We start from the raw sequence: 25,698 nt of genomic DNA on the forward strand, positions 1-25,698 counted from the left end.
ATTAAAGATTTAGGCAAAAACATTTGACGCAGGTAAGATAATAATGTCTTTTTCGATCTTATGGCTATAGATAGTTAAATATTTGTAATTTATGCATTATATTCTAATAAAAAAGATGTGAGAAGGCTGTTCTAATTTAATAATGAAAAAAATTTTAAAAACTGATAGAATAATTAATAAATGTGACCCTTTAGTCATACAAATTCCGCTATTATTTGTGCAATATATCATGTGTTCGTAAATGAAAATTTTCAGTCCTAAAATATTTCTACGTCGAATCTCGCATTTTTTTAAAATTATCTATTTTTTTTTTCAATTTTCGATGGGATTGTTTTTGCTCATTGGGCTTCCGTTTATACATTCCAAGGGATCCAGAATTAGGTTATTACTTCCGCAACCCTCAATTACTAATTATACCCTACAATAAGATGAAAAGACTCATATATTCTTGATTATTACACCACACTACCACTACTGTTATTTTCATTGTCACGATTGCTTCCATCACTGCGGCTACAGAGGGAAAAAAAGAAAAAATATATATATAAAAAAAACTTATTCCGAAAAACTTTGTTTAAAATGTATTTCATGTTGTAAATGTTATTTTCAGAATATATTTCACGCAAATATATCTTGGACAACTTATTGTATAAAACATAAAACATTGTATACATTCCGAAAAAATTATTCTAAACATCTTATTTCAGAATACTTATGCCAAAGTAAATTTTATGTATTTTGGAAATTCCATTTCAAAATCTTGTTTATTCTATTCCAAAATTTTATTTTGAAAATATTATTCTAAAATTTTCGAAAAGCTTATTTTCAGAGTTTTCAGAATATATAATCCAAATCACTTTTACAGAAGATAAAATGGTCATTTTAAAAATTTGAGGGTTACGTAAAGATATCGTAGGATGTAGGAAAAAAAAAAAAACTCAACTTCTGGAATTTTTAAAATGGTCATTTTAAAAAGCTTCTTGTTTTTTTCTTTTCAATTTTTAAAGGGTTATGTATTTTGAAAATTTTGCCCCAAAATCTCTTATTTTCTGTAAATCTTATTCTAAAAATTTCCAGAAAGCTTAATTCGAAGAGTGTTCAGAATATATAACCCGATGTAGGGGTGCAGGAAGAAAAAGCCTCTTTGAGTATTCCGACGTATTTTTGTTGACACTTGTTTTTTCTTCCTAAGTTGTTGTTTTCTGATAGCATTATTGAAACTCGGTTACATTTCACAGTTTAAACGATTTTCTTTCTTGCTTACGTTGTTTTGTTGGAATTATATCATTGAAGTTTGGTTGCAATGCTGCATATTGGATTTTGTTATTGTATAAATGTTGACATTGGAAATGAAATCGAACAAGTGCCAAAAACAAAATGAAAAACACAAAAAAAAAAAAAAAAAAACATTTCAAACCAAGAACTTTATTCAGCACAAAACATTCAGTACGAGGTATTCAAGGTAGTTCATTCATAAGATACAAAGCCAATAACATTCCAAGGTTCAACAAGTATCCACCCATCAAATAAGACAGACTTATTAGATCCTTTGATTAACATTTCAAAGACTGCTTTTAATTATCTGCAACAGTATAATTACAAGAACAGTTAATCCATGTTTAGAAGCTAAATTTTTACCGAAATTGAATCTCATTCTCACCGTGTGGGGACTGAGAGCTCGTTGCAGAGATATCAGAAGACATGGGAATGGATATTGAAAGTTGAGTTGTGGAGAAAGCTGCTTGGTTAGATCTCTCATCTTCCAGACCAGACCATGAATCCCTGCCTTTTGGCCATTCATTGAAAAAGGGTCGAAGAGACTGACCCTCCTCCTTCAGGTGCTCTTCTGATGCATATTCACCAGATAAAAACGAGTTTTGAGGATAATCACTATGCAACAGGGAATCATTACTTGATTTTGACGTAGAAAAAGAGGCAACTTTGTTAGACATCAAAGACCATGTGTCTTCCAGCTGTTGTGACTCCATTTGGAGAACTTTGCTGCTTCCTGAAGCTTCAGAAAAGAAGATATGTTCACCACCCTCAGATTTAAGTCCTTGAAGATACCTGTTTGGTTCAAGAAAAATTGCACACAGTTCAAGAGATAAGCAATTATATAATTGACACTGCTAAAACGTTTAATAGTCATGTTAAATTATGCAGAAACTTGTCATCACTGTAGAACAAGGTGCTTACTAACAAATAATCACGATGGTGATTACATGACATTAGAAACAAGGACAAATTGAAGAATGATGCAAAGAGTCGTATCCTGGACAAGGTTGGTTACAATTGTTCTAGTAATCGATGAAATTAAAGCTTTGAGGACTCACTGGTTTGAATGAACTGACATTGCAACATTCAAATAATATGGTGGAAGGAACAATGAATTAAAGAAAAACAACACCATTAGATGATGAAAGTACTAAATTAAAATCCTAATTAAGCTGGATTAGTTGAAACATAAGAAAACAAAGGTGTTGAAAAAATACCAGTAGTTAAAACTGCACAGGGTACAATAAAATCTTTGAATTCATTGAGTGAGTGACTGCAGTCCCTTTCTAACCAGATTTGGCTAAACTGCTAAAGTTAAAGCTTAGAACAAATTCCCAGGTTGCCACAATCAGCAAATTTTTATCAATTTGATATTTAATTGTAATCTCACATAAATATTAAGAGGAACAGTAATACTTTTGTCTTATAATCTGTAATTTACAATTTAAGAAAGAACAAAGCAATATGGCTACGAGGAACAGAACAAAATACACAGCTATGTTCAATAGGGCATGAAGAGAAAGGACGATACAGTCGTGTAGTTCAGCATTGAAAACTGTGTATCCTTTCTACCCAAACAAAATTAGGAGTAATTATTCTGCCCATGCCGTGTACACCTTTCTCGTCATCCCCACACGAACAGATACAGTAGACATGCTAAAATGTTTCTCAACATTTTATTTAAAAGCAGTTTCACTTTGCACTTTGCATGTCAGAAATAAATCAGTGCAAGAAAATGAAAAACTAGAAAGAGACAACTAGAGGACCATTTTTTGTCAAAGTTCCCAACAAGACGCAGTTTGAAGACAATCTTGATTCATGAAGGTCTCCAAAATCTAGTACCTATTCCACATGTCTGAGCATCATCCAACACTAGAAAAGGTAACATAAAACAACAAACGAAAATAAACAAAGTATGAGTTCAGATTAATGAAAACTACAATTCCCCCATCAATATTTGAAAAAAAATACAGAAGCTGAAGCAAAGCAAGGCAGCCAACAGCTCTGGACTTTATTTTGACAACAGACAGAAAGAAATAGACACTTCTGAAGTATAACATTCTAACAACTAGTCATAATGCCTGCAGATCTCTGTGACAATGTTAGAAATCCACCATATAAATATGTCACCACCCATATACAGAATTTTATCCTCAAATTAATCAAAGAAAACTGCCACAAATTCAGACTAAAATATTTAAATTCAAGAAAGTGAAGAAGTGAAGGCAGTTCCATAGAATATACCAAGCAATACGACCTTAACTAAAGATATATTTGCTATTGTGTTCTTTGTAGCATAAATAAGTTCAAACTCCATGCAAACAACAGATGCAAAATATGATAAGGATTTCTATACCTGTATTCTTTACTTGGGATGGCATAAGGAATGGAATCTAGATGATAACTGGTATGGTCAGTTCCAGAATCAGTACCCTGGAGATTACCAACAGCATTTGCAGGAAGATTTTGGAAGTTTACAGTTCTACTGCTGCCACTGCCACCAGTGACATCAAGTGTTGTGACAGTCGAAGAGGATTGAGTCATAGTTTGTGATTCCACAGGCTTTCTTGAACGGTTGCGGCCACGGTGCATGTGGCGCTCACAGTACTTGGAGTCTGGGTATGCTTCCTTGGAGCACCTCCACTTTTTTCCATCAGTCCTCCTACATCTCCCTGGCTCTGGGTCCACCTTTTTCCCATAGAAGGAACAGTAACTCACTGCAAAGTTTGTCATGCACAGCTTTTCATTACCAACATTCCAAACACACCCAACAAAAAAGACAAAAATGGAAGTTTTGGCACACATTTTACATAGCTAATAGGTTCAAAATCTCCAGAACTGAATACCCAATATCATAGTATAACATAAGCAATCACAAATCTGTCTCAAGAATCTCATCCATAAAGTTAAAAAATCCCTAAATTGACTATGAATTCACTGGTTAGTGAGTTTAATTGCAAAAATCAAAATAAAACCCTCCAAAAGTGTAAAGAGAGTATCCTAATAAGCTCACCAAGCCATTCAGGAACAAAGGGTAAATATAGCAATGTGAAGCATTTAGGGTTGAAAGAAAGACATTGATGTTGCCTTCACATACATGACACCACCATTATGATAATAAAACATAGAAAAACTCAAAAACAAAAACACCCTAATCTTAAAATTTGAGTTGTTTAAAACAGGAAAAACTGTAACCATTGCTGAAAAGAGCTCATCGTACAGAAAAGAAACAGGATTGGAAAACTGACATGTGGGATGGTGAAAGAAGGCATGTGGTATAGAATTGAAGCTCTTCTGAATGGGGAGCACCAGATTCTGAGGCACAGGAAGACCCGCAAGCATGTACTTGAAGATCAAAGCTTGGTGCTCCAGTTCCTCCCACTGAGACACTGTGAATGGCGACCTCCCATAGTAACCATTGCTCAATCCCATCAAAGTCCCTCCACCACTGTTGTTCATCTTTTCTGTTACTTCCACTTCTCACACTCTTATCAATAACACCACACTCTCTCCTCAGACACCGGAATCAAACATAGTCAGAACATAAACATGAGATCAGATCGAGCTTTGTCTCAGCCATTTGGGTTTTGCTCTGTCATGCTCCAAGTTATAAAGGAAACTCCATTCAAGTAAGCCATCCATAACATTCACTGATTTCAATCAATTTCTGTTTTCTTCTCAAATTTTACATTATACCCAGTAATAAAATAGTTAATTTTATAACTATTATAATCTCTTAACCATATAAAAAATATTGTAAAACTTAATCAAATGTTAATAAATCGGGTGCTTTTGAAAGTGGAGATGTGTTAGTGTCTAAGAGAAGTTTCAAAATAATATATTATTATTATTAACTAGAGAAATTTTCAATAAATGTATGTTTATATTTTTATCATATCAAAACACATATAATTTTTATTTTTCAATAATTAATAAAAAATATAAAGTTATATTCTGTAACTATCAATAAAAATAATTGTTCAAAATTATTTTTTGAGTTAAATTTAACCTTAATAATATAAATTATTTATTAATTGTTTTAATTTTTAGATTTTGCAATCTTTGTTGTAATTACCTTTTAATAATAATTAAAAAATATATTTTTTATATGTAGTTATAGAATGTTTTCATGAGTATATTTAAAATAATATATATAGATATAATTCTATGAAATTAATGTTAAAGTAATTATCTAACCGTTATTCAAACATTTATTTAATTATCTTAAAATAAAAGAAATCATTTTATTATTTATTTTAATTAATAATTAAATAAATATTTTTTTATTTAACTAAGAACAAAAGTATTCTATTAAAGGATATCATATGGTTGAAAAATACTAAAAGCAAATTTTATTTTTGGGATTTGGTGTCATTTATTGAGATTGCTGGAAAAGAGGATGATGTAGTTTTATTATGTTACCCTTGAACGGACAGCAACAACGCGTGATGGGCTGGAGAAACGGTGGACCCCGGGCCCAGTGGCCCATAGCACCGATTGACAGATACTACACCGCTAGAGAAAAAGGAAACCATTCACTACTTGGCGGAATGCGGGTGACATTCGATGTGGGGCTCAATCTCTCTCCCACGTTTTGCCAAAATTAAAAACAAATTAGTAAATGTGTCCAAGCAGTCCAAATGTGTGCAATTCCAGTTTAGTGTTTCTTTGCTTGTATCATTGCCTATGTACTCTGTACCTTTGTGGATTATTGAAGATGAGTGAATGAATGAGCACAAGAACTTGCCAACTTCTCTTACACCTCATGCCCAAGGGTTTAATTATTCACTGTTTGGTAACCCATGCTTCATCATTCATGGACCACACCCTTAGCCATGTTTTGTTTGTGTATGTGTATTTGCCTTCAATTCCCTGAGGTAGATATACCATGATTTCTTTTCAGATTAAATATATATGGAAACACTCGTATGATGTGTATTGATATACTTGTCTAATTAATATATCAGCATATTCGTCTAATATGTATTGTTAGATTTTTTTTTAATCAATATACAAACACGTTTGTATAACGTGTATTGCTATATTCGTCTAATCAATGTATATCTATATTCGTGTAATGTATATCGTAAGACTCGTCTAATCGTTCAATGTGTATTAATAAAACCACCTTATTTGCATATAGACAATCTTATCTAATCAGCGTATAAACATGTCTGTCTAGTGTTGTTTCTTAAAGTCCTTTTATCAGTGTATGAACATAGTTGTTCAATCAATGTATGTGTAGAATCGTTTAATGTGTATTGCAATACTTATTTATCAGTTAATGAACAAACTGATCTAATATGTATTAATAGGCTCATATAATTTATATATGGACAGACAAACTTGTGCAACATACATTGACTGACTTATCTTATCATTGTATAGAGAGACTCGTCTAGTGTTTGTTGCTAAACTTTTTTTTATTAGTGTATGGGCAAACTTATAAATATTTCTAGAGTCTTCTAATTAATATGTGGAATGATACATCTATTGTTTTTTGTTATACTTGTATAGTGATTATATAAAAAAATTGATGTATAATGTTATTTAATTAGTTCTCATTCAATATATTTTGTTATATTCGTCTTATCATTATATGTTTAGACTCATTTAATCAATTTATGAAAGATTTCATCTAATGTTCTTTTATTATACCCATTTAATTAATGTATAAACAAACTTATTTATTATATATTGTTATATTCGATTATGATTTTTGTTATATGCATATAATTAATGTATACACAATCTTCTTAATGTGTATATTATTAGACTCATAATGTTTTTTTTTTGCTACATTGATTAATATGTTACTAGACCTCGTGTAATCAATAAATATATATATATATATATATATATATATATATATTATATACTCAAATAATGAGAATATAAATACATCAATAATATATTTTAAAATAATTAGTTTGTTAGTTTCACTTTTTGTTTTAAACTCTACACTTTCAAGTTAAAAAAAAAACTAAATAATTAATAAAAAAATTATAATATTAAAATGTATGATTATTTTATTATAAATATCTAATTTAAGCATTGAAACAAACTATAAAGTATAATATTTTAAATTTATTATTAAAAATATAATTATGTAAATTTGTATGCCAATTTATATACGTATATATAATTAATGTTAGTTTTTTTAATAATATCAATTTAACTTTTACGTACTAAAAATATAAAATATATTCAACTATAATAATATTTATGTTATAAATTAATATAAAAAACGCAAATATAATTTTTTAAGATAAAATTATTACGTAACAATTTATTTTACATTGTAAAAAAATTGTATTATTAGTAAATATATTATTTTTTAAATAATATTATTTTAAAAAATAAAAGTAAAATATTTTTTTTTAATTTTATATTTTTAAATGACCAAGTAATTATAAATTACAAATATAATCAAATATGAAAAAATAGTATAAAAAAATAATAATACTATAAGTTTTTTTTATCTAATATTTGTTTGTTATACATGTTATTTTAAATATAAGTTACTCTAAATATAAGTTACTTGTAATATTTTACTAGACACGTTTAATCAATATATATATATATATATATATATTAAACTCGTTCGTAATATGTTTTAAAATAATTAATTTTTTAGTTTTAATATTTTATTTTGGTCTTATAAGTACATTCTTTTAATTTATTTTTGTAATAAATAGAATGATTTAAATCCTTGTGAAGTTCTATTGATATATGATTCATGTTAAATATTTATTAAATAATATTAATTTAATTTTCACAAAATAAAAATATGAAGAATATTTTAATAATAAAAATATTTATATAATAATTTAATTAAATAATAAAGTCTAATTGACATTTGAAAATTTTAAATTAGAGAAGACAAAACTTCTATTTAAGAATTAAAATAATGATTTATTAGATACTAAACATTAGAGTTTACAAATAAATCAAATAGATGAAAGAATAAAGTAAATTGCTAGAGAAATAATTTTTTTTTGTGATAGTGTGAACCATTTGTATTAATATATATATATATATATATATATATATATATATATATATATATATATAGTTTTTCAATATTTAATTTTATTTACAACCAAGTAATTATAAGTCAAGAATAGATAAACTTCAAAATTAAAAGAACAGTATAAAATAATTAATATTTTATCTAAAGTATTCTTTAATAATTTTATTACAAGACTAATTAATTAGAAATTATAAAAAGGATAAAATTAAAAAGAATATAGGAAGATTAGTTTAAAAATAAAATAAATAAATAAATAAATAAAATAATTTCATGCATATGTGACGAAAAAATAAATGTAAATAAAAAAAATTAAAATGTCAAATGATTAAAAAAAGTAATTTTTAAGAGACTTATCAACAAAATAAAATGAGTAATCATTTATTAAATGACCAATTAATTTTAAATTCTAAAAAATTAAAAATGAAAAAAAAAAGTATAAAAAAATAGTTTAAAAACAAAAAAAAATAATAAAATAAAAAAAATTACATACACATGTGAAATAAAATAAATATGTACAAAAGAAAAAGTACGTTGCTTCATAATCAAACAATACAATATGCTTTTACTAAGTATTTCACAACTTCGAATAATAAGATTATCTAAATTAACAACTTTTGTCCATGTTATAGCATACATCCTTCATTCTCCCTTAGGCCTGAGATTTGTCAACCTTTCTTTGTGGTTGCAGTGTATTCTGCCGCTGAACTTCACTTCCTATGCTATAAGGATAATCTTTAATCTTTTGGAAAATATTTCTTTTAACAGCTTTTTTCTTTAACAACTTTTTAATAATGATAACGTGTAATTAGTCCATTTCAAATATACATACCAATAAAATAATAACACAAAATTGTTAAAATATCATAATTTCTCTTTTTTATTTGTGAAACATTTTCTACTCAAACACGGTCTCACATTAAAAATATTGAACTAAAAATGGATAGTATTGATGTTAGAAAAATATTTTTTTTAACAATTTTTTAATTCATTTTAAATATACAAAACTTAATAAAATAGTAATATATAATTTATTGTTAAAAAATTATTAAAGGAAATGAAACCTTGATACCATGGAACATACACCTAAAATATGGTTTCTTTCTTTCCTCCTATCTAGACCTAGATGATACTCACGTTTTTTGTAACAGTCTCAGCTGATTTTCTACTTCTAATTTCTCTAACCTTTTCTTTTAAGACATAAAGTTCTTTAATTAGAAGTTATAAAAGGATACAATTAAGATAACAATAAAAAAAATACAATAAAAAAAATTCAAAAAATAAAATAATTTCCATATATACAATTAAAAATGTCAAATGAGTAAAATACTAGTTTTAAGAACACCTGTCAACGAAATAAACATAAATAATAAAGTAGATTTCGTAATATATTATTTTCTTGTATTATGGTAAGATTTTTTTTTTAATTCGCGCACCTCATTTAATTTATTTTTAGAAAAATCACTTTATTTTCATTCATATTTTATTAAGTAATTTGATTTCTTTTTTTAAATATCTTTTTAATTATTTTATTTAAAGTTGAAAAAAGTAACATTCACATATATTAAAAGGAAACTCATATATTTTTCATTTTAGAAATACCTAACAAATACGATAAAACTAATAATAAAACATTTTTTTTTCAAACAAGATAAATACAGAGAAGACACTGTGCATACCCAACTTAGCCTTTACCCTCTTCTCTTACAAGAGTGCTTAAAATTACAAATATCAGAGTCCATAAGTCAAAGGCACAATGCAGTTATTGAAACTGTTGACAAATCTCCATAACATTTTAGTGTTGGTTGTTGCATCTTAACTTTTGTTGTACTTACACTTACTCTCCTATCAAATGTTGCATCTTAACATTTTTTTATAATATTTTAATATTATTTATGTAAATAAGTTCAAAATTACTTCATAATCGATAATAATAATCATAAATATCAATATGGACCAATCACAAAATAACACGTAAACCATATTAAAATGTTGTCAAAAAAATATTGTCAAAGTATCATTATCTACGTTATAATTAGAGGTTTTTCTTTCTCTAGCTAAAGCCGCAAACAATTAAATGTCTATCATTATGTTTCAATTATTTAAGAAATTATTTTAATTTTATTACAGGGTTTAACGCTTAGATCACATTTTAAGGGAAGGGTGATTTTTTTTTTTTTATAAAGTCAAATGTTTTTTATATATTTTAAAAAAATAATTAAAGCTAGCATTCAACACAACAAAATTAATTAAAGGTACGACAAAAAATAGCTGAAACTGCTACTTACTTTTAAGTATGCAGAACATGTAAATTTAACACTTAACCTAAATTTTTGCTGCTTAAAAAAAAATAGATTATCATAGCAACTTTTATAAAATGATGATTTCCAATGACAAAATGACGATTTATGAAGATATACAACTTATAGTATGGAAATATACGTGATAACTGTTATTTTAATCATGTTTTCATCAAATAAAACTCTTGTAATTTATATAAGATAATATGTCGCATTTATTGTTACAACAACCATTACTCATTGTCGGATATATAGATAAATTCATATTTTAATGCAATTATAATAAATGATATGTATATTTATTTATTGTTTATTTAATTATTATTATTGTTGTTATTGAATAAGCTATATAAGCTATTACTTACTATTTTTTATTCAATTAAAGAAAGATAGATCACTTTGTTGTGTGGGTTTAATAGATATGGTACGTTTTTGGCTAATGAAGGCATCTAACTTCTAGATCTAAAAAGAATTATTACTAGATATATTAAAAAAATTATGATTATCGGTGAAATCTGATTAATGATAAAAAAAAATCATACGAAATCCTATGATTAAAAAGTAAAAATTGAAAAGAAAGAACATGTAAGCTAAATAGCATACGTGGAAACTCAGAAACAGAATTGTAAAAAATATCTGAAAAAAGTGTATGAACATCCAAATGCATGGGCCTACAGAGACCCAAGCCAATTTTTCAGCTCAAAGTTCTTATCGGCAACGTACAGCGCTGATATCGCCATGGAATAAGCAACTCAGAGACTCTAATTTATTGCCTTTTCATCGACAAAACTTCTTCATAAACAAATGAAAACAATAAAAAAGAAAAAGAGAAATCAGAACAATTTAAAAGGGCATTGGTAATTTGATGCTCTAAAATTACCGATCGCTATTCGAAAAACTAACACAAAAACGATTACTATTCAGAAACGTCGAAAGAATAAAGGCCTCAGATTTAAGAATTTGAGCATTCGTCAGAGACAGAGTCTCAGATGGTACGGACAATTTGATCATGCATCACCGGCCAAATGCAGAAGCAGAAACGCAAAAAATAAAGAAAATAAAATTCAAAAACAAGATGAAATTCGCCAAAATTATGCAAGTACTCACGGAATTGAAGAACAGAGAAAGTAGCGAGCAAGGCTGTGAATGGGTGGGTTGCAAATTAAATAGGCAAAAATGAAATGAAACCCTAATTCCTCTGCGAGTGAAACTACCGTTGTATACTCCGTCTTTTGCTCCGGCCCAAATCTTTCAAGAGCTTGTTACTGGGCTTAACGTAAAGGCTCAAAGTTGGTGGCCCAAATTAAAGTTAGACGTGTGACACTGTGATTCCGCTAATATATATAAAGAATACACTTTTTCTTGTCTTCTTTTGTTTTTCAAATTTTACTTTCTCAATTGTTATTTTTAAATTTAAATAATTATTCATAATAAAAAATATTTTTTATTTTTATCATTTAGTAACTATTTTTTAATTCAAATAATTACTCATTATACAAAAATTATTTACTCTTTTATCATTTTAATAACTACTTTTTAAAATTTAAATAATTACTCATAATAACAAAATTATTTACCAATTTATGATATTTTTTATTTAAATAACAATTTTTTATAGTTATATATCTATAATGTTATACACCTTTTGTTTTTTTTTATCATTTTAATTACTATTTTTAAAATTTAAATAATTTATAAATATTTAAAAAATCATACACATGTGCCATAACGTGTTTATCCTAATATTTATAGTTAAATTGTTGCAATAAATTTACCAAAGTTTGAATTCAGGAACGATTGAATATTAAGATAGAATTTATTAAACACATTTCCGTAGAATATGCAATGATCCTCTATTGACCGTATTCATTCCCGTTTAATAGAAAACATTTTATTCCATGGTAACAGTACAGAAGATATATTTTATTCCAAAAGGAAGGAACATTTAAATTTTAATAACTACGAAGTAAAATAGTTTTTAAATATAAAAAATGTACCAAATTTTTTTATTTGCTCAATTAACTACTCCTGACAGTTTTTTAATATGATTTAACATAATTTTCTTTAAATAATTATTCTACTTAAATTATTTTCAATTTAACCCCTACTTTCCGTGTATAACAGATTTAATCTCTGTAATGATCAAAGAAAAAATTAGTGATGTTAAAATGCTTTGAAACCCTGAGTTAATCCGGTTTACCACGAGTTAGTCGGGTTAGCTCACCAACCCACCTATTTTTTCTTATTGAAATAAAATTAATTAAATTAATTATTCAAATCCTATTTTTTATTGAAATAAAATTAATTAAATTAATTATTAACCTTTACTTTAAATTAGAGCTTTTTGTGTTGCGTGTTGTTTATCCAAAAGTTTCCCTCAGCTATATATTTTTTTGTTAACGACTATATGTAGTTTATTGGTCAAATAATTATTACTGTTTCAATTTTGATCGATCAAAATAACAAGTTATAAGAATCTCAGAATAAGAAGGTGAAAAAAAAAAGTTAAGTGAACCAATGAGTCAAACCATTTAACCCACCAACCTGTGGTGGGTCGGGTCGGGTTCAAATTTTTTCGGCTTACTAATAAATGAGCCGGATTAGATTGGCTCACTGAGTGGCCAACCGTGTTACCCGTTTTCACAGCTTAAAAAAAAATACAGCTAACATATTTTTACATTCATTTATCTTATTACTTTTAATTTTTATAATAAAAATAATATTAAATGAATATAGATTTATGAATCTATTATTACTTATAGAATAATAATAAATTGACACATTTATATTTTTTTAATATACATTAAAAACTAAAATAATTGTAAAAAGATAAATTTTTATAGTTTAAAAAAATTAAAAAGGTAAAATAAAAAATAAATAATACCAAATAAATGTAAAAACCATGTGTGTGAAAAATTATCAATTACGTATTTTATACTTTTGTACTGTTCATTTAAACCAATTTTAAATCACAATAATTTTAGTAGAGTTTTCAAAACAATTATTACACAAATTAACGAAAATTCTTGGGTTTCTTTCTCAAGCATTTTTACCTGTGAGCGATTATTTTTCCCTTTAGGGGTAAAACAGAGTGTTTAATAACATTATTAGAAAAACAAATATGTCTTTAGTTCACATCGCGATAACTCGAGAGGTAGAACATACTGGTTTTTCAGTGAGTAAGTGTGTTCCTCCAAGGAAGCAGCTACACATGACTCGGTTGTTCGTAAGTCCTTAACGTTGTACTGTTCATTTTGTTTGAGATGGGAGTTGCTGGATTTGAAATTGGTGGGAATTCTGCTTCTGCTTCTGTTTTGCATTTTGGTGCCAATTCGTTATCTTCCTATAAGGTTCCAATTTCCTTGAGACCCTTTTTTGGGAATGCTTTGAACGCGAGGTTTACGGGGAAAATTCGGGTTTCTCAGACTCAGAAGCCGAATTTCGGTGCAGTTTCTGCTTCACTGAATGGTGGCTCTAATGTTGGGTTGATTAGTGATGCGATTCTTCCGAAGGACTCAGAATTTAAGCCTTCCTTTGACGAATATTTGAAGGCTATGGAATCTGCCAGAACTGAGAGGGACAAGAAGCGTGCTGCCGCTGCGAGAAAACAGAAGACGACGAAAAAGGGTGATAATAGCACCGTTAAAGTTAGCAGTGCAAGAGTGAAAATTGAGAGAAAAGATGGGCATGAAGGTGCTGAAGAAGGTTCCTCCAGAAGTAGTGGCAAGGTCAGAAGATCAGCTACTAAAGGATTTAGAAGTGAAAACGATGGGAAAGAAAATGACCTTGATGTAAAGGCAAAGCAGAAAAATGGGTCGTTGAAACGCCAGAGTCATAGTTTAGAACCAAAGTCTAAGAGTATAGTTAGGTCTAGTTTGAATGGTAGCCGTGGGAGTGTCGTAAAGAGGGAAGTTATTCATGATTTATATTCTTCAAAGATTGTGGGAGAGAAGGCTGTTGGTAGCAGACAAAGGGATTATAACACACAGGGTAAAATCCCTGATAGAGGTCTAACACAAGATGTTCAAGACAAAGGGATTGTAAGAAGACACACCGAGAATGGAAGTTTTATAAATAGAAATGGTCTGTCTAATGTGAAAATGAATGGAGGCCGCAAGCGTTTCATTGACAGGGGTTATGATTCTGACATTTCGGAGGTGGAACGAGCAGCATTTGAGAATCTGGAAGACCCGAACCAGGTTATCAGAAAGTCACAATTTTCACACAAGGAAATGGAGGAGAAAATCGAAAAGCTAGCCAATTCGTATGTAGTTTATTCTTTCTTTCTTGCTTTTGGGATACCTAAAATACACAAAGTACTATGCTCAGGATTTAAGTATATACATAAACTTTTCTGATGACTTTTTCACTTTTCTTTCATGAATAAATTTTAGTAAATTGGTGCCTCATGGAACAATTGAAGCTATCTACAGAGAAGGCTCAGTGCCTAAACTTGCGTATGATATTTAGCCAGGTCAATGATTGTTTGGCTTCACATCATAGATGTAAAATTTTGTATGAGATTTTTCTCACATCAAACATTTTGCCCTTTGGTGGCTTTCCGTTGATCTGAGTTGAATCAGTGGGCCACAAGTGTAGAAATAGTAGAATTAAGGGTTTAGTCATTAAAGGAACACTTTCCTCAGCTGCGTGCTTAACATCAAATTACTTTTGCTTTGAACGTTCCTTACTTCCTTTCAAAGTTGGTAATCTGTGGATTTGTAATCCTTGGTTGTGATTTGGAGTTGCATCATGCATAATTTGCCACTGTGCACTGCATTCTGAATTAGATTTTGGTTATTACACAGATTTTTTTTTTCTTTTTATCTATGCCTTATGTCAGTCAACAATTCACGAGCCAGGGAAATTACACTTAACGCCCATAAAAGCTCTAAATGACAGCCCCTGTCTGAAATGGCTGGTGTTTCTGCTCAAGTGCATTTCCTTATGTTATATATATTTTTTTATGGGAGATTTGTGTAAGTTGTGAACTTTTCATTTTCTCCTACTATCTGGAATCCTGAGAGTCTGGTCTATTTTTGCATTAAAGCAATGTTTGTCTCTTCATTTGGAAGTGTAAATTATTGTTGGCCCCTGTTAGTATTTTGAGGTTGTGAAAGGAATAGTTGATGGGATAGAGAAAATGTAGAGATAGTTGAATGTAGAAGTAGTAGTTGGAAGAAGTGTTGTAGTTGTCTTTAGTTGTAGTAGATGTTGGTTCATACAAATGGTAGAAATTGGCTACATCTTGCATCAAATGGTAGAGTTCATGGGTATTTATAGACCCATAGATTATTCTAGAACATGCTAGCCACAACTTATGTGGAATGTTCTAGATTTTGACCTATGTAGAATATTCTTGATTTTTTCTTCCTATCTTAGACTTTTCTACAATATTCTAGAACTTGTGTTACATTTCTTTTCTTCTATCTTAGGAGTTTCTACATTCTTCTAGAATTTGCATTACACTTTAATACTCCTCCTTAATGCAAATTCGGTTACTCCAAACATTGTGCACAGTAGTTCAAATCTTGGTCTTGGTAACATATCTTCAATTTGATCTTCTTCCTCCATTGCCTTGACCATAGTTCTTGCTTTGATGCTTCTTCATAACAGTTAGGTTCAATCATGGCCATATTGCAAGTTTCATATATGTCTACCAAAGATCTTACTCTTCTTGGACTAGATTCAGGTGAAGAATCTTGTTGTTGTGGAGGTGGAGAAAGCGTACCTGAATTTTCTGCCTCTTCTTGAGTTTCTTCTTGAGATTGTTGCACTGGAAGTAAAATGTTGCTTTTAACAACTTTTTCTTCTTCCCAATTCCAAGAAGCATTTTCATCAACTTCAACATCTCGACTGATGATGAGTTGTTTTGTTTGTAGGTTGTAGACTCGATAGCCTTTTGACTGTGTGCTATATCCCAAAAATATTCCTCGTATAGTCTTGTCTTCAAGCTTGTGCCTCCTTTGATCAGAAACATGTATGTAGCAGATAGACCCAAATACTCGTAGGTGTTTAGCTGATGGCTTTCTTCCACTCCAGGCTTCAGTAGGAGTCTTGTCTTGGATTGCCTTAGTTGGACATCTGTTTAGAATGTAAACTGCAATGTAGACTGCTTCAGCCCAAAAAGTGTTAGGCATACTTTTCTCTTTCAGCATTGATCTTGCCATCTCCATAATTGTGCGATTCTTTCTCTTTGACACTACATTTTGTTGTGGAGTATATGCGACTGTAAGTTGTCGCTCTATGCCTTCATCTTCACAGAATTTGTCAAACTCGCGAGATGTGTACTTCTTGCCACGATCACTTCTAAGTATTTTTATCTGTTTTCCACTTTGCTTCTCAACAAGGGCCTTGAATTTCTTGAATACTCCAAAAACTTCTGACTTTGCCTTTAAGAAATAGACTCATGTCATTCTAGAGAAGTCATCAATGAAGAGGATGAAATACCTGTTGTTATGATGTGAAGGTGTTCTCATCGGTCCGCAAACATCGGTATGAATCAACTCTAATAAGTCTTTTGCTCTCCATACTTTGTTTGTCGAGAATGGTAATCGGTGTTGTTTTCCGAGGAGATATCCTTCGCATGATTCATTATTCTCTTTCAAGCATGGAAGATCTCTCATCATGTTTTTCTGATATAAAAGCTTTAAGGCATGTTTGTTGAAGTGGCCAAATCTCCTATGCCAAAGCCATGAGTCATCAACTTCTACCTTCATGGCAATATTAGTTACAGGTTTGAAGCTTATAGGAAAGCTTCTATTTCTCTTCTCCATTTTTACTTGGCCAATTTCTATCATTTTATTGTCATAAATTTTGCATGTATCTTTCTCAAAATGAAGAGAATATCCATTCTCCATCATTTGGCTAATACTTAAAAGATTCTCTTTAAGATTTGGAACTAGTAAAACATCCTTGATGAATTTCGTACCTTTTTTGTCTCCACCATGACAGTTCCTTTGCCTCGAGACTCCACTGTGGTGCCATTTCCTAGCCGAACTTTGACATTGACAGATTTATCAATGTCTTTGAAGATGCTTTGATCTTTCGCCATGTGATTGCTGCATCCACTATCCAAGTACCAACTTCCTTCTCTACTAGGAGATTCTTGATTGGCATAGAATAAGAGTTTCTCCTGATTATCTTCTTCCGCAAAGTTTGCTTGATGTCTATTTTTACTACGACAATACTTCTCTATGTGACCAAACTTCTTGCAATACTTGCATTGAGGTTTTCCATGATGCCAACAATCTTTTTCCAAGTGACTTGTCTTTTAACATATGCCACATGGAGGATATTTTTCTTGACGAGTCATAGAGAAGCTTCTAAGATTTTCTTTATTTCTAGAAATTTCTTCTCTACTTTTATTTTCTTCATATTCTTTATTCTGAGACCGTAATTTTAGTTTTGATTGAAAGACATTTTCAACCGAGTCTTCTTCATGCCTTTTCACTCTTTGTTCATAAGCTTCAAGAGAGCCCATTAGTTGTGTGACTGACAATGTAGCCAAATCTTTTGTTTGTTCAATCGTGGTTGCGATTGCATCATACTTTTGGGGAATAGAAATTAAAATTTTCTCAACGATCTTTTTGTCAAGAACATTTTCCCCAGAGGCTCTCATTTGACTAACTATTTCTTTTATTCTAGAATAGTAGTCTTTAATGGTCTCAGATTCTTTCATTCTTAATAATTCAAACTCTCGTCTTAGAAAATGAAGTTTAACATTGCGTACCTCGTCACTTCCTTGAAACTCCTCTTCTATTGTGTTCCAAGCTTGTTTTGCACTTGTGGCACCAATTATCCTTGGAAAAATTGTGTCATCAACTGCTTGTTGAAGAACAAATAAAGCCCTTGAATCCTTCTGCTTGTTTTCTTTCAACTCCTTCTTTTGAGCTGCAGTAAGAGTAGAGGTGTCTTCTGGAATAGTGAATCCCTCTTGTATGATATCCCATAAATCTTGAGAGCGGAATAATGTCTTCATTTTGACACTCCAAAAATCATAATTTTCTCCTTTGAAAATAGGTACTGGAATTGATGATGTTTGATTAGTAGTAGCCATGTGTTGAGAATATATTTGGAAGTAGCAGAATGAGTTATAGTTTTGTTTGAGGTAGTTGAAAATTTTATTTACACCCACTAGATGATCGAACGTAGTTCTGGTACCATTGTTAGTATTTTGAGGTTGTGAAAGGAATAGTTGGTGGGATAGAGAAAATGTAGAGATAGTTGAATGTAGAAGTAGTAGTTGGAAGAAGTGTTGTAGTTGTCTTTAGTTGTAGTAGATGTTGGTTCATACAAATGGTAGATATTGGCTACATCTTGCATCAAATGGTAGAGTTCATGGGTATTTATAGACCCATAGATTATTCTAGAACATGCTAGCCACAACTTATGTGGAATGTTCTAGATTTTGACCTATGTAGAATATTCTTGATTTTTTCTTCCTATCTTAGACTTTTCTACAATATTCTAGAACTTGTGTTACATTTGTTTTCTTCTATCTTAGGAATTTCTACATTCTTCTAGAATTTGCATTACACTTTAATAGCCCCATATAAACAGGGGAACAGAAAGTACATAAAAGGCATTGTATATTTCATGCAGGAAAGAAACACCATACTCAACTTCTTGACTGGCTCCTAAAATTAATGTTGCTCCTAGTGATGCAAATAAAGATCTCAATTGTCATGGACTCATGGGAATGTTTAAAGTTTTTAAATATTAAATTAGTTTCAAATATGATCTCCTGGAGTTTTTTTCTAGTGTCTATACATTGCTTCCGTTTTTAATTTCTTCAATTAATGTTGGCATTGCAGATATCTTGCGGATAAATGTTGCATCCCTTGGGAAAGCATTTACTTTCTTTTCTTCCATAAATTGATAATCAAATAACTATTCTCAACATGTAATTTTTTAATGTTTTTATTATTGTAATCATGTCTTTACCATTTTCTCAAACAGGTTAAATGGTGCAGACATCAATTTACCTGAATGGATATTTTCTAAGATGATCAGAAGTGCAGGGCTTAAATTTTCTGACTATTCCATAACAAGGATTATCACAATCTTGGGACAACTAGGAAACTGGCAGCGAGTGATACAGGTGATTGAATGGCTTCAAAAGCGTGAACGTTTCAAGTCCACTAAGCTAAGGTACTTCAGTGGCCTGTGGTACTTTGTATGACTGATACTTGAACTACAATTAATTAGTCACCTGTGTAGATATTTGAACCCACAACTTCTTCCACTCTCCCTTTCAAACCCTTCAAACCAACCTTATATCTTTCAAATATTAGTGGGGGTAGTTGAACTCACAACCTCTCCCACCGTCCCTTTCAACTTTTACCACTAGGCCGACCTTATATCTCCTTTGTAAGCTCATGTGTTTTCAATCTAGTAGCAAATCCCAAAATATTTATCCTTTAAATGTTATTCGTTGGTGTAAGATTGATTTTCAAACACACACAGAGAGGAACCTTTTGACATGTAAAGTTATGTTCTATCTCTTTGACATTAGGAATATATATACTGCTGCTCTTTTTGCACTTGGAAAGTCCAAGAGACCCGTCGAGGCACTAAATATATTTCATGCAATGCAGGTAATCCATGCAAAATCCTTGTTTTTAAAATGTGGAAATATGAGCAACTTCCCTAACTCTCTTTCCTATTCTTCCAGCAACAAATGTCCTCGTATCCTGATTTAGTAGCTTATCGGAGCATTGCTGTGACTCTTGGACAAGCAGGGCATATGAAGGAGCTCTTTGATGTGATTGATATTATGCGATCACCACCAAAGAGAAAGTTTAAAACAGGGGTATTTAAGAGCTGGGACCCAAGGCTGGAACCAGATTTTGTAGTCTATCATGCAGTAAGTTGTTTAAAGAAGAAATTAGTTTTAAGATGTCTAGTTGTTCTACCTTGTATATCTGAAAACCACCTCTAAATTGTTCTACCTTGTCTAGTTTTGGGACTGGACACATCATTTTGAATGCACAAGTTAAATTCGAAAATATCCGTATGGTTAAATTTATTTGTTGTGAGGTGATGTGATAGTTTCGATAGTTAAAAATAGAATATATCTTTTAACACATTAAAACCCAACTATTGTGTAGCTAATTCTTTTTTGGTCTTGAAAAAATTGTTTGTATTTTGACCAAACAAAATAGCATTTGTTGTTGTTGTATCTTTTTTATCATAAGAAGGTTGTGATGATCCATCATCTTCCTATGAATGTTTTCCCTGATGATTTATTTTTTTATCTAAAGTTGTTTCAGTTACTTTCTTGAATGGGTGATTATGATAAAAGTTAACATACATGCATTTTTTCTACATGTATAGCTTAGTTGTTTTGTAGAGCATTTATATGTCTTTACTACACTGTTGTAGCTGGGTTTCTCACAGTCCATATTCTTTACTTTAATGTTGTATTTAAAAATAGCATTTTTTTAGTAACTTCCGTAGTTGTCCAAATTAATTTAGCATTTATATATTAATTTGGCTTGCAGGTGCTTAACGCTTGTGTTAAGCAGAAACAATGGGAAGGAGCCTTTTGGGTTTTGCAGCAGTTAAAGAAGCAAGGACAACAACCTTCTGCCACAACTTATGGCCTAGTCATGGAGGTAGTACTTGCCTCTAGTTTTTTGATGATTTATAAAACATTTGAATATTTTACACGCATCTTGGTAACAGATCTTTTTAATCAAGCTGGGAAGTAAAATTGGATAGTTTTGTTTTACTTCTCTTTTTGTTTTAATGTAAGAATATTGAGATTCCATTAGAAGAAAAATACAGTATATTAGTGATGTAAGATATATCTCCTAGAGCAGCAGCAGTTCATACAGAGTACAGAAGAGAAAATAATAAGCGGCAAAAATAGTACATCCACTCAGAATAGTAGTTCACTTGTTCTTCTCCACATGGAATTGGAGGAAGTATTTAATATACTAAGTGCTGTGTGGCTAGCTGGAAAGCAACGTGTTAATTCAAATTTTACTCAAATGAACACAACGCCATAATCCATTAAATTTGGGAACTTCAAGATTTAGGAAAAGGTTCCTGCTCTTAGTTGAGTTCAATTATACTGCAAGTGGAAACTTTGTTTCCATGGACAAATACAACTATGGAAACAATTATGTATACACGAATGCTAGCTTGCACATAGTTCATGAAATTTGTGTAATGCTTGCACAGGTGATGCTTTCATGTGGCAAGTACAACTTGGTTCATGAATTTTTCAGAAAACTTCAGAAGTCTTTCGTTCCTAATTCATTGACGTATAGAGGTATTCTCATTTATTTCATATCTATGCTAAATTGCCATTCGCTTAACTTTTATAATCTTGACCTTCCTGTTATGTGCAGTTCTTGTAAATACACTGTGGAAAGAGGGAAAAAGCGATGAGGCTGTATTGGCCGTCCAAGAAATGGAAAATCGTGGAATTGTAGGTTCGGCTTCCCTTTATTATGATCTGGCACGATGCCTCTGTGCAGCTGGAAGAAGTCACGAGGCACTAAAGCAGGTGCTTTTTGTTATTCCTATTCTCTCACTGTTGTCTTTTGAATAGGATAGTCTTGATGGTCTTATTTCGTTTTATATGAAAAGTTCAAATACACGTGTTAAGAAATGAATTTTAAACCTAACTTAACTCTATAAAACCAGTTTGTAAGATGAGATTTACATCCACTTATGTTAATTTAAATTGGTTTTATCTTTAGTCAATAAAGGACTTTCAACAAATAAATCAATGATGTTTTGTCAATCTGTGTCATATTCATAATATTTGCACCTCAATGAAGTCTGAACTGGATTGTCATCACTGCAATTGATTGGATCAATGTTTTTTGACTTTCAATTCTGTGTTGAGTAAATTCTCTTGGCTCAAAATGTCCTGTCTATTACGAAAAATAAGTTATAATATTTATACACTTTTAAAAGGCTCCGTTACCAAGGAATCATTCATCTTTTGACAGATAGACAAGATATGCAAGGTTGCAAATAAACCACTGGTAGTGACCTACACTGGTTTGATGCAAGCAAGTCTAGACTCTGGAAATATTCAAGATGGGGCTTATATTTTTGAGAAAATGAAGGAAGTTTGTGCTCCGAACCTGGTTACATATAACATATTGCTGAAAGCTTACTTGGAACATGACATGTTTCAAGAAGCTAAAGCGTTGTTTGAGCAGATGTCAGAAAATGCAAATTGTCTGAGGGGAAATACTGATTACAAGATGCTGGTGGTACCGGATATATACACATTCAACACCATGTTAGATGCATGTGTTTCAGAGCAGAGATGGGATTATTTTGATCATGTCTATCAAAGGATGTTGTACCATGGTTATCACTTCAATCCAAAACGTCATCTTCAAATGATATTGGATGCTTCAAGAGCGGGAAAGGTAACCTTCCATTCCTTTTGTACATATTAATGTGCTTATGAATGATCCTTTTCGTGATCATGCCAATAGCATTTTTCTTTTGACCATGTTACGATTTAGGATATATGCATAGTAAGTTGGGAGTAAATAGGATGAAAAACATGCTTGGTTGCCAATGAAGATGAAGAAGATAAAAACAGACTTTACATTTTCTTGCTTTCATCTTCAAATTTTTTTTTTGTGTTGTCCTCTGCAGTCTTTAAAATACACTGACTGATACTGATTTTGATGTTTTAAAATATATTAAAAATCATTTTAATACATCAAAAATAGTATATTTTAAAGGCACAACGGAGGACATCACAAAAAGAACTTAGCCGAGAAACTAGACTCGTGTCAAAACACATATTGGCACAATATATAGGTAAATTTTTCTGTAGCATGTACGTTTGTTTTAATGTTGTCGTGGTGAATAGCTTGCTGCTATATTATAGTTCTAAGTCTAGCTTTGTCCTTATACATACAAATTATATTGTGTGAAATGTTAAATTTATGGGAGAATCTAACGTTGTTGTTAACCTATGGAACTTGGGTTCTAGGAACGGCCTTTGGAGATAACATGGAAACACTTAACCGACATGGATCGAAATATTCCAACTTCTCTGATCAAGGAGATGTTTTGTTCTAAGCTTGAGAGAGGAGACTATGTTGCTGCTCTCACATGTATGACCAGCAATCTTCCAAAAGAGTCGCAGCCATTTTCCAAATCGTCTTGGTTGAAACTATTAAAGAATAATTCTCAGCGGTTTCAGAAGGATACGATTGTTAGACTAATGAACGAGGCCAACAAAATGGTTTCCAATGGAAGTTTACCAAATCCAACACTTGAGTATTTGATACAATCATGTAAAAAAATTCTTTTTGCCACTGAAATCAGTGAAGTTGACATGGATTCAATGAAAAATGTAGTTGAAGTTGAAGTAGAGAATAAGCTGGTCATAGCCAACTTTAGATGAAGGTTTCTATCAAAACTTTGTAATATATTCTCAATCAAAATGCAATGAAATCCTTCTGTTGAATGAAATCCGTAAAAGTTTCCGCAGGAAACGCTCCCTGAAATCTCTACCAGGCTTTTATGGATGTCCTTGTAAAAAAATAAAAATTTTCATGATTTTTTTTTTCATTTTTATGCAGTGTCTTCTCTATGAAATATTCATTAATTTTTTTACATACCATAATACCAGTAAAATAGATTTGTTAAATGTAAAACACCATTTCGAGAAAATGAATTTGAAGTGGGGTTACAAATATTTTTAACTTGTTTCAATAAGTTTTTCTGTAAAAACTTAAAAAAGCAAATAGAGTTTTTTATGAATGAAAATTAATTTATTTTCACGTTAAAAATAATAATTTAGATAAACTTTATGGAGGAAAACATATAGAAATTAACTTATTTATAAATTAATTTTAATATAAAGAAATTCATTTTACGTTTTTATAAGTGCTTATGAATAAGTTTGTATAAACATGGTTGTGATATGACATAGGTTTAATTAAGTTTAAACTCTTTCACAAATTTGAATATTTTAAATTTTTATTATACTATATTTTATTGAATATTAAAAAAATTATTTTTTAATTGAATTTTTATTATTTATTTGTGTTGTTAATTAAACTGACATGTTTATTGCATTTACGTGTCTTCACTTGTATACAAATAAGTTAATTAAGCGCTAAGTTTTTCATAAATTTTGATGTTTTTAATTAAACTTCTGTTAAAAAATTCAATTAAGTATTTAAAAAAGTTTAATATTTTTTTTCTTCAAAACTTGTAGTATCATATATTGCAAAATCAAACAATTATGTTAGTTAATAAGAGGAATTCAATTGAAAAATTTAGGCATAATAAAACAAAATATTTTAACACAAACTCAATTAAAATATCATCTTTTATGGGAGACTTAGAAATTTAATTATGTCATGTTTTATTCCTTATGTAGAAACACGTAAGAATTCATGTTAGTCCATTTGACAACACAATGAAATCAAATATTGTACACTCAATTAAAATATATAAAAATCTTAAACACCCAATATAACAAATTATTTGAATAAAAAGTTTAATTAAAAATATTTAAATTTATGAAGGATTTAAAATTTGATTAATCCTAAGAAATATTAATATTACATCCATACAATTGTCGCACAAAAAGATATAGGTAAGTGAATTTTAACAAAAAAAATTTGAGTGTAAGGAGGTAAAAAAAGTAGAAAAAAATTTAAAAGAAGTTAAAGAAAGTTATGAATACAATATATATATATATATATATATATATATATATATATATATATATATATATATATATATATATATATATATAAGAATGAGAACAAAATAAGAAAAAAACATAATAAATTTTATCTTATAAATAACTTAATTTAATGCATAGAATCTTATTATTATTTTAATTGTTAAATGGTCTTAAGTATTATTTTTATCATGCGTTTATTTACATTTATATTTTTATGTTTAATATTTAAAAAAAAAACCCTAACGATATCTTTTTTTTATTATAAAATGTCTTAGAAGAATTTAGTTATAATATTTTGAATAGAAAACTTTCTAGTGAATAGACGCATACGTGAAACAATAAAATTAGAGAAAAAAAAAACGCTCTCAACAAGGTTGTCTTTCCATAACTACCCTTGTGAT

At 30.0% G+C, this 25,698-nt stretch overlaps 2 protein-coding genes and 1 non-coding gene across 4 annotated transcripts; 1 reads left to right on the forward strand and 2 right to left on the reverse strand.

Moving 5' to 3' along the window:
• Positions 1–1,395: 1,395 nt before the first annotated feature.
• Positions 1,396–4,938, reverse strand: LOC124827037 (growth-regulating factor 4-like). 2 transcript variants are annotated; one of them, XM_088108529.1, is made up of 4 exons: positions 4,524–4,938; positions 3,632–3,992; positions 1,661–2,067; positions 1,396–1,582 (listed from the first exon to the last, which is right to left on the reverse strand). In XM_088108529.1, the coding sequence occupies exons 1-4, from the start codon at positions 4,732–4,734 to the stop codon at positions 1,575–1,577; spliced, it is 987 nt and encodes a 328-aa protein (XP_087964655.1). In that variant the 5' UTR covers positions 4,735–4,938; the 3' UTR covers positions 1,396–1,574. The 2 variants fall into 2 exon arrangements, with proteins under 2 accessions (XP_087964655.1, XP_047155965.1); XM_047300009.2 differs by having other exon boundaries at positions 1,396–2,067.
• A 6,608-nt stretch (positions 4,939–11,546) lies between these two features.
• Positions 11,547–11,628, reverse strand: LOC124827059 (small nucleolar RNA snoR117). The gene has a single exon (XR_007027921.1). It is a non-coding gene; the product is annotated as a small nucleolar RNA snoR117 (small nucleolar RNA).
• Positions 11,629–13,741: 2,113 nt separating this feature from the next.
• Positions 13,742–24,168, forward strand: EMB2279 (pentatricopeptide (PPR) repeat-containing protein). Its single transcript, XM_047300008.2, has 9 exons — positions 13,742–14,869; positions 19,567–19,758; positions 20,123–20,204; positions 20,282–20,473; positions 21,111–21,224; positions 21,796–21,886; positions 21,966–22,123; positions 22,575–23,006; positions 23,585–24,168. Exons 1-9 carry the CDS (start codon positions 13,869–13,871, stop codon positions 23,999–24,001), a joined length of 2,679 nt encoding a protein of 892 aa, XP_047155964.2. The 5' UTR covers positions 13,742–13,868; the 3' UTR covers positions 24,002–24,168.
• Positions 24,169–25,698: the final 1,530 nt, after the last annotated feature.

The sequence above is a fragment of the Vigna umbellata genome, chromosome 3, assembly GCF_029865625.1.
Source record: "Vigna umbellata cultivar VRB3 chromosome 3, Vumbellata_1.0, whole genome shotgun sequence".
NCBI classification, from domain to species: domain Eukaryota; kingdom Viridiplantae; phylum Streptophyta; class Magnoliopsida; order Fabales; family Fabaceae; genus Vigna; species Vigna umbellata.

Excerpts from the sequence above, each read along its gene's own strand:
- LOC124827037 (XM_047300009.2), bottom strand. The coding sequence starts at position 4,734 with ATGAACAACAGTGGTGGAGGGACTTTGATGGGATTGAGCAATGGTTAC. Across the intron at positions 3,993-4,523 it reads CTTCTTTCACCATCCCACAT|TGAGTTACTGTTCCTTCTAT; the intron begins GTCAGTTTTCCA and ends CAAACTTTGCAG. Across the intron at positions 2,068-3,631 it reads ATCCCAAGTAAAGAATACAG|GTATCTTCAAGGACTTAAAT; the intron begins GTATAGAAATCC and ends TGAACCAAACAG.
- EMB2279 (XM_047300008.2), top strand. The coding sequence starts at position 13,869 with ATGGGAGTTGCTGGATTTGAAATTGGTGGGAATTCTGCTTCTGCTTCT. Across the intron at positions 20,474-21,110 it reads ATTTTGTAGTCTATCATGCA|GTGCTTAACGCTTGTGTTAA; the intron begins GTAAGTTGTTTA and ends TTTGGCTTGCAG. Across the intron at positions 21,887-21,965 it reads TAATTCATTGACGTATAGAG|TTCTTGTAAATACACTGTGG; the intron begins GTATTCTCATTT and ends TGTTATGTGCAG.